Raw genomic sequence first — 9,038 nt, 5'->3', positions numbered from 1 at the left:
TCCTGTAAGTAATTTGCCATTAAGCCTTTATTTTACTAATTTATGCTTCCTGCAGACAAAACCTAGACTAAATTGACAGTTCTGTTGAGATTATACAAGTTCCTAAAAAATCTCCAATTAAAAAAACAAAACTCTGACTCTCATAACAGTAAAAATGTACTCATTTTGTTACTAAAGTCTAAAGAAAAGCTCTAGGTTCCAAAACTAACTTCAGTTCCCGGAATCGTCATCATTCTGTTACATTTGGAAGCACACTTGTTCTAAAATAATCATTTGTGAGGCAATGACACTCTTATTCACCCAAAGGAAACAGAAATAACAACACAGGAAGCGCTGGGCAGCCTTAAGCCAATTCTTTTTGGAAAGCACATTTAATTCACCGTTGCACAACTCAAACAGAGGAGGTGGTTAGGAAGTCAGGAAGGTAATTTCAACCAGGAATATTTAACAAAGAGAAATATCTTGAAATCATGAATGTTCTAGGAATATCTGAGAGGTAAAGAACTGACTTCTTATGTGACAACTTGTCAGGAATGTTCAAAATTTCCCATTATTGTCCACAGACCCTGAGATTGAACGTAAAATATCTCCAAAAGAGCTAGGCACAAATAACTTCTTCGGGCTGTTTTGTCTGAGGCTAAAATACTATTTTGATGTTCACCCTACACAATGCCAAAACTGACTGCTCTTTGCTATCTCGGGAGCACAGCTACAGCTTCTCCCCACATACAAACAGTACTGATCTTCAAAGACTATGAGCCTCATTCCAGAAACTCAGACAAGATTCTTACTGTTTTTTTCATCCTTTGAATACATGTTCCTCCTCCTTTGATACAGTTTCTTCATATAAACCATTTTATCTAAAGAAAGTGACCAACTGTTACTCCAGTGGAGTCTCTTCTCAGTAGCCAAAGGTTATAGTTAGATTCTAAACTTCTTGGATTCATGATCATCCCTCCCCGTTTATCCCTCTACAACATTACCATCCTCAACAGGAAGGTGTAATCCACGAGTGAGGCAGGGCTCGGTCATCTGTCCTGTTCCTAATCCCAAGGCTTATTCTCAATGTTAACACATGGATACAGAAGACACATTGCAGCTACTTCTTATGGAGTCCTCTTCCCCAATTCGTGGATGAAACCATGTGCAAAGTGAACAAAGAAATAATAACTAAGTGGAGCTTAAGTGCTACACCAGGAGATGTGACTACCAACAACAGTTGGAAAAGGGGTTCTGTGAGACGACAGAATGAAGCTTTTTCATTGAGAAAGGTGATATGGGATGACATCTGCTCTTGCCAGAGCCAGGTCTCCCAACTGAAAAAACAAACAGTATCAACATCCCACAGAATCCTGACTGCATGTTTGATGCCACAGTAAGTCCCAGCATCACAGACTGTTGACACTGAAAGAGACCGCCTAGACTGGCTGGTCCAAACCCATCATTTTTCAAACTAGAAAACTGAGCCCCAGGAAAAAGAAAGTAACTTGCCTTAATTAAGGTTAAAGTTCCTTAGCTGCAACACTGAGGCCAGGACTTAGATTTTCTGACCATCAGACCACTGTTTTTAGGCCCCTCCCTTTTTCTTGGGGAGTGGTGGTGGTGGTTAACGTTGAACGAATGTAAACACCAATGGAGTTTTTCTGCTTTTGCTAGAAAAAAAGAACAGCCCATTTACCTCCTCCTGCTTGGGCAAGGTCCAGCATGTCCACGTGTCCATCCCCGCAGGCTTCAGGGATGAGAGAGCCCTTACAGACCCAGCAACTGGGCAGCAACTTGCTATGAATGACGTCAAGTGGGAGTGTCTGCATCCAGCCCAGGTCTGTGTGGCTTTTCACCCTTTTCTTCTTCATCATCAAATAAAATTACAAATATAATGCAAGTGTGTTTATATCTATGCTCCTTTAGATTAAACAAGCCTCATCATGGTTTCAGGTGCCCCAATGAGAAAAATAAAACAAAATTGCACTTGTGGCCTCTCAGATTAAAGACTGAGTTAAAATGAGGTTGCCCGGCCCATAGGAGAATGGGCCACACACGCTGATACGACTGGCCCATCATTCCACCCTGGCACTTATGCCCAGCAGACTCAAAGACCCGTGGGAATGGCTCCTTCACAAGACACCCAAGAGGTAGATAAATGCAATCAGCCCCATGGGTGGACGTAGCACACAGAAGCACAGGGTTGGGTGTGTGGAGGTGCCTTGGACACGAGACAGAAGGCCTGAAGGGTGAGGCCAGACCTCTGGCTCTAACCATAGCACTCTCCCTGGAAGGAAAAGCTTCTGGTCATGAGAGAAATTCCCAGTATGTAGCAAATGTCTATAGTAGTGAGAGGGTGGAATAGGAGGTAAAGAGGTGTTGCTGGTCTAAGGGTGACACACCTTTTCTACATGAATCACTAGGGTAGAGCTGTCAATGAGGCAAATCTGAAGGGTTAGGATTATGAACTGGGGAACTCGGGCACCTTAACCCCAGGCCATGCATGACCCGTGGGTGACCCTGCCGTTCTCACTCTCAACAGACCGAAGAATAGGTAGCAAGGACTTCCTTTAGGAGAGAACCATGCTGGATTGAGGTGATGGCAAAGACAGGCAGCTCTGATGGTTCAGCTCTCCCCGGATTTCTCCTTCTGCCTGAGGGAAGGGAGAGGAGCTAGGGGCATGGATGACACAGCAAGGCTGCAAAGCCTGGCAGTTCCTACCAGAGCTGCTGAGAGTCAGGCCCAAGAACCACAAACACAGGGTAAACCAAGGTCCCTTTCTCTGAAATGAGAGGCCTTGGCCCTGCCCTCCTCTTTAAGAGAATGGCCTGAGAAGGAAAGCTGGCTTCCCACTGAGGTAATGAAGAATACCTGCTCAGCTACTAGGTCACCCTCAGGTTAAGCAGGTAGACTCCCTGAAGGAGGCGTTCTGAGGACAAAGGCGAGGAGCTCTGCTTATCTGGGACACATCACAAGTTTTAAGTTACACACTCTCCCACACGCAGCACACTCACATGCACACACGCACAGAGACCCACATTCTTCCAACCCACCCCACTCCAAGCCCCCAATTCCACCCCACAGGTATTGCCCCTGTAAACACGACAGCAGAGACACCCACAATCCTGGGACAGTCTGATAGTGATCTGAGGATGACTGCCTGTCATTAAGTGCCCCGATAGGTGATGTTGGTGAAGGTGGACGTGGCCTCTTTATACAGTGGGTTGTTGGCCTGCGGAGAGAACAGAAAAGTGTCTTACAGCGAATTCCTCAATTCTTCCCTACCCTCAGGGTTTACACGTCATCTGAGATGTTTACCCAAGACACTCTTCTCTGGGATACACCATCGATGGACTGCTTGATGCTCATGGTACTCACACATTTGCTCTTAAGGAGGGAATGGATAGGAAATAAGAGGAGAGATAAAGTGGAATGCTATCTTGCCACCATGCCTAAGGGGTTAAATTCAGCCCATCACTTTTGGTGATCCCAAAACACTTCAAGATAGCTTTTAGCCAATACTTCCTACTTCCTCCCTCCCTATGAACTCTCTCTTTTGCCTTTCTCCCTTTTTTTCTTTGTTGTGACTGTGATTGGGAGTGTGGGCAGAGAAGAGAAATGTAGCAGGTGGTGGCTGGAACATATAGGACCACATTTGCTCAAATAATTCTTTTTTTTTTTTTTTTTTTTTTTTTGCGGTACGCGGGCCTCTCACTGTTGTGGCCTCTCCCGTTGCGGAGCACAGGCTCCGGACGTGCAGGCTCAGCGGCCATGGCTCACGGGCCCAGCCGCTCCGCGGCATGTGGGATCCCCCCGGATCGGGGCACGAACCCGTGTCCCCTGCATCGGCAGGCTGACTCTCAACCACTGCGCCACCAGGGAAGCCCTCAAATAATTCTTAATCTGTTTTCATCTCATCCCTCAAGCACTACCCACAAACCGTCACGTTATCAGGAAAAAGGCCCTCACAATAATTTGGTTTCCCAAATTATTTTCTAACAAAAAGAGACAATTCCCATTAGGTCTAGTAGTCCTCAGTGGTAGCCTCAAGAAACAGAGCACATTCTCATGTGCCTCAGAGAGTCAGGATTTCTACATCATCTGAACAGAAACATCTCAGTTTCTTGGGACCCTTGAGTACAATGGCCTGAGGTCACCATCAAATGGGAACAAACTTTCAGCCTAACCTCAGGGAGTCGGTCATTTGGAAGGTCCAGAAAAAAGTTAAAATGTGGAACACGAGCCAAAGGAGAATAGAGTAAACTTAAGTATACAGAAGGTTCTCCATAAATGCTTGTTTGATTGGATTCAATCAGGATAAACTTCAGGGAGCGTACTTTTAAGAGGCTGACCCAAAATAATTCCTATCATAACCTAATTCCCTCCCACAATCAGGAAAGCTGCTTAACTTCTCTATACTCAGTTTCTTGGTCTATAAAATGGGAATAATAATGTTACCTACCACATAGGGCTGTTATAGAGATGAAATAAATTAATACGTAAAAAGCATTTAGAACAGTTCCTGGTAAATCCTCAGTAAATGTTAGTTATTATCTGTCTCTGTTTGTCTTTAATGCTTTCATCAGTAGTATATCATGTATTACTATATGTCCTCAGTGTAGGATTCTCAAGTTTGTCCTGTCTCCCTCACTCAGGAATAAGTTTCCTTTTCATCACTTCGCGGTGTCCAGAGCAGAGCTGAGCCCTCTCTGTGCTCAGTTGGTACTCACTGATGCGGTAGAGAGAGAATCGGGTGGTTTCCAAGAAGCATACGGACAACAGGACAGTTAGACCATCTCTCAATTTCCAGAACAGAGGCTAACTGGGAAACTATGGTGCTGGCTGATGCTGGCCACCCTAAATAAGCATCTGCTGCTTCCTCTTGAGACCCTTGAACCAGCGACTTAGGACAATGCCCAGCTCAGCCCAGCCTCTTACTGTGTCCCATTTGGCTCTGGCTCTCTCTTCCTCAAATTTAGCAAACTCCTTCCGGTCATGGATGGTAATGAGGAGCTTCCAGATGAGCAGAGTAGCAAGGCCGATGAGCAGAATGGCCCCCATCACTGAAAGCAGGACCACCAGGATGTCAGGGCCCTTGGGACACTCTGTCAGGAGAGAGCACAGAGCAGGGTGGTTGGCAATGGAACAGGAATCATTCGAATTGGCTATAAATAAGATCTTCTTGACAAAGTAATGAAGTATTGGGTTGGCCAAAAAGTTCGTTCGGGTTTTTCTGGCCAATGTCATGAAAAACCTGAACGAACTTTTTGCCCAACTCACACTAGAAAGTTATCTAAAGGGAACAGGACTTATAAAATAAGCCAATTAATTTTTTAAAGGAGGGGGGTACAAGCTTTAGAGCAGCAATAATCTGTCCTGATTGTTTTAAATGAGAGGTTGTTAGTTGGTCACCCACAGGCGGAATCTAGCCTACTCTGTGTGAGTCCCCACAATTGGTTTTTGTTTTTTAATTTTTTTAAATAAATTTATTTATTTTTGGCTGCGTGGGGCCTTTGTTGCTGTGCGTGGGCTTCTCCAGTTGCGCAAGCGGGGGCTACTCTTTGCTGCGGCGCGCGGACTTCTCATTGCGGTGGCTTCTCTTGTTGTGGAACACGGACTCAAGAGTGCAGGCTCAGTAGTTGTGGTGCATGGACTTAGTTGCTCCGCGGCATGTGGGATCCTCCCGGACCAGGTCTCGAACCCGTGTCCCCTGCATTGGCAGGCGGATTCTTAACCACTACACCACCAGGGAAGACCCACACAGTTGTTTATTAAAAATTTGATTTTGTGGGCGACATTGAGTAATCAGGAGATTCTCCCCTTAGAATTTCAGATTCTTCTTCTCTTTAAAAAAAAAGTCAAAAGACCTAGAACCACTGAACCTATATTTTTATAGGGTTGTAAATGGCTAGGGCTGAGGAGCAGCTGCCCCTTTTAGATGGGACACGTTTTTTAGTTTGCCAGACTCCTCACTACTCCCTCTTTTCTCCACTAAACAGAGGCAAAGTGTGATTTGCCATTGAGTCTGTGCCACTGTGGGCTTTGGAGCCAGACTGCCTGGGTGTGAATCCTGGCTTTCCACTTACTCTGCTATGTGATCTTTGATAAATTATTTAACCCTTCTGGTGTCTGTTTCCCATTTCTCCATCTCTAACAGTAATAGCCCTGACTTCAAACCTTTATTATGAGGAATAATTAAGTTAAATATATTGAAAGAACTCAGAACAGTGCCTGGCAGATCCAGTGCTCGATAAATATCAGCTACCATTATTACTGGTGCCCCTGTTACACGTGGCTGTTTTCCCTAATTTACTTACCCAGCTCCTGTAGGCATTTGAGTTAGCTGCCCTGGTTCAGATATCTAACATCCCCGAGGGCTGGGAACCAATGACAATTTTAGCATACTTTGAGACTAGGAGGCTTGCCAGCCAAGACAATATTTTGGGTTTCTTCCCAAAATATTTAGTCATCCAAAATCCTAACCCTATTGAGAACCGACTTCCTGTTCAATCCCAGTCAACAACCAACATAAACAGAGGTACGTCACCCCTCTGAGGGCCAAGATGAATATGCTCTGAACAGCTCTGCTTCCCATCAACCACAGACGTCTGATGAGTGACCTCGCTCCGGTAACTTCTCAGGTGTTATGTAATTAGGTGTTTGTATATGTGAGTACTGATGGGCCTGGAAAGGAGTCACACCTACCTTCCACACTGTTTCCCACCTTCTTCTCTAAACATATACACTATGCTCACCACACACTACCCAAAAACAGCCACCACCAGAATCCAAGCTGGCTATTTCCCATCCCACCAAATTACAAGCTGTCTATAATGAAAGAAATGTCTGGAGAGAGGCTGTGAGGTTCCAGTGTCCAAGGTCCTAGGAGTGAAGGGCCCCCGTTCTTCTGGGAAAAGCAGTTACGAATTCTCTGGAAGACTGAGGTAGGGCTGACCCTCAAACCTCAAAGTGGAATCTCTTCAATTTTACATGTCAGTACAGGCAGGACAGGTAGAATGCCAGATCTTAAGGGGAAAGATTAAATCTCTTAACCATCTGTCCTGAGAGGGGTGGATGGCAGGCTTCCTGGAAGCAGACACAAGATCAGGCGGTCTCTGGAGAGCCCTCCCAGCCACAGTGATGATGGCCCACGGCGGGTGATGACCCAAGGTCAGGGAAGACAGGGTAGGGTTAGCAGACTTGACAGACTAAAGTACAGGAAGTCCAGTTAAATTTGAACTTCAGATAAACAACAAATAACTTTTTAAGTATGTACCACATATTGCATGGGACATATTATATTTTATCAGGCAACACTATCTGGAAGTGATGAGGGCTCAGCTCAGGGGAGCTCATAACCTGAGGGCTGAACACCACTTGGCCAATGCCAAACTCTGGTGGTGCCCTCTTCACTGCCCTGCAGTGGCTCAGCCCTTCAAAAAGGACATCTGCAAGGACATGAGTTAGGGAAGAGAATGAGAATAATCTCCTCCTACACTCAGGGCCCCAGACGCTACCATCTACTAAAAGCCAGAGACCCTGAAAATGATTGGAGGTTGGGGTGAAAGGAGAGGCAGAACTTGGAATTCCAGGACTACAAGGTAGGAAACGTAGGTCTAGGGTCCCATCTCCTAATGTGGAGGAAGGGGTCTACTGGCAGTAAGCCTAAAAAGTTACCCTCCACTCTGTTAACTAGTTATGTGTTACCATCCCAGTTATCATCATCTTCGTTCCCCACAACTCCAGGAAGTAGATTCCAGTCTCAGAATACGAGGTCAAATGATTTGGTAAGTGATACAGCAAGAGCACCAGCCGGATTGTTATAACAAAGAGATGAAGTAATGTTAAACCCCAAAGCAGGAACACACTGCCCTTCTGTAATGAGAAGGGACAATGGTACAGATCGGGAGGGTGTGGGAAAATCCATTTAATGTGTTAACACAGGTGGATGGGAAAGTGTGAGGAAGTCATGGCCAAACTAACCTATATCTGCTCCCCCAGAGAGATATACCCAGACTCCTCCCTCTCCACTTCCCCACACCAGCCTTCCCTGAGTCACAAAATAAAACTAAGGTGATGCCCTTTCCTTACCTTCCTTCTCCCTTATAAAGGATGAGAGTTCTGGAAAGGCTGATGAACAATATCACAAATGGGGACCCCATGCTTTCCTCTACCCACGGGGACAGCAACACCCTGGGTGACATAGATGTAGCCCTCTTCCCACCTTCAACCCCTCCCTTCTTTAAGCAGCCAAAAGTCTGCCAACAGATATTAAGATGTATATAAGTCTGTCTGTCTCCTAGGAATAATCAGTCCTATTAATTCATTCAAAAACTGTGTTTTAGGTATCTTCTCTGTAAATGACTGAGCCAAGTATGGGGATATAACAGTAGATAAGACAGACACCATTCCTGTGTTCATGGAACTTATGGTCAGCTGAGGGAGACAGCCGCTGTGGAGAACAGTATGGAAGTTCCTTAAAAAACTACAAATAGAACTACCATACGACCCAGCAATCCCACTACTGGGCATATACCCTGAGAAAACCATAATTCAAAAAGTCATGTACCACAATGTTCATTGCAGCTCTATTTACAGTAGCCCGGAGATGGAAACAACCTAAGTGCCCATCATCGGATGAATGGATAAAGAAGATGTGGCACATATATACAATGGAATATTACTCAGCCATAAAAAGAAACGAAATTGAGCTATTTGTAATGAGGTGGATGGACCTAGAGTCTGTCATACAGAGTGAAGTAAGTCAGAAAGAGAAAGACAGATACCGTATGCTAACACATATATATGGAATCTAAGAAAAAAAAACTGTCATGAAGAACCTAAGGGTAAGACAGGAATAAAGACACAGACCTACTAGAGAATGGACTTGAGGATATGGGGAGGGGGAAGGGTAAGCTGTGACAAAGTGAGAGAGTGGCATGGACATATATACACTACCAAATGTAAAATAGTTAGCTAGTGGGAAGCAGCCGCATAGCACAGGGAGATCAGCTCGGTGCTTTGTGACCGCCTGGAGGGGTGGGATAGGGAGGGT

General features: G+C 45.2%; 1 protein-coding gene across 2 annotated transcripts in view; it reads right to left on the bottom strand.

The window, feature by feature from the left end:
- ITGB3 (integrin subunit beta 3) overlaps nt 1–9,038 on the bottom strand; it is a 52,670-nt gene continuing 43,632 nt past the window's right edge. The window contains exons 14-15 of one of the 2 annotated variants that reach the window (XM_004316608.4): nt 4,922–5,088; nt 1–3,215 (exon numbers count right to left, since the gene is read on the bottom strand). In XM_004316608.4, the coding sequence (XP_004316656.2) occupies nt 3,150–3,215; nt 4,922–5,088 (233 nt within the window). In that variant the 3' untranslated portion in view covers nt 1–3,149. The remainder of the gene's footprint in view (nt 3,216–4,921; nt 5,089–9,038) is intronic. The other variant, XM_033847463.2, reaches the window with a different exon arrangement.

This window comes from Tursiops truncatus, chromosome 20 (genome assembly GCF_011762595.2).
Source record: "Tursiops truncatus isolate mTurTru1 chromosome 20, mTurTru1.mat.Y, whole genome shotgun sequence".
Taxonomy (NCBI): Eukaryota; Metazoa; Chordata; class Mammalia; order Artiodactyla; family Delphinidae; genus Tursiops; species Tursiops truncatus.
The sequence above is the reverse complement of the archived record's forward strand: the minus strand, read 5'-3'. Positions and strand labels throughout refer to the sequence as shown.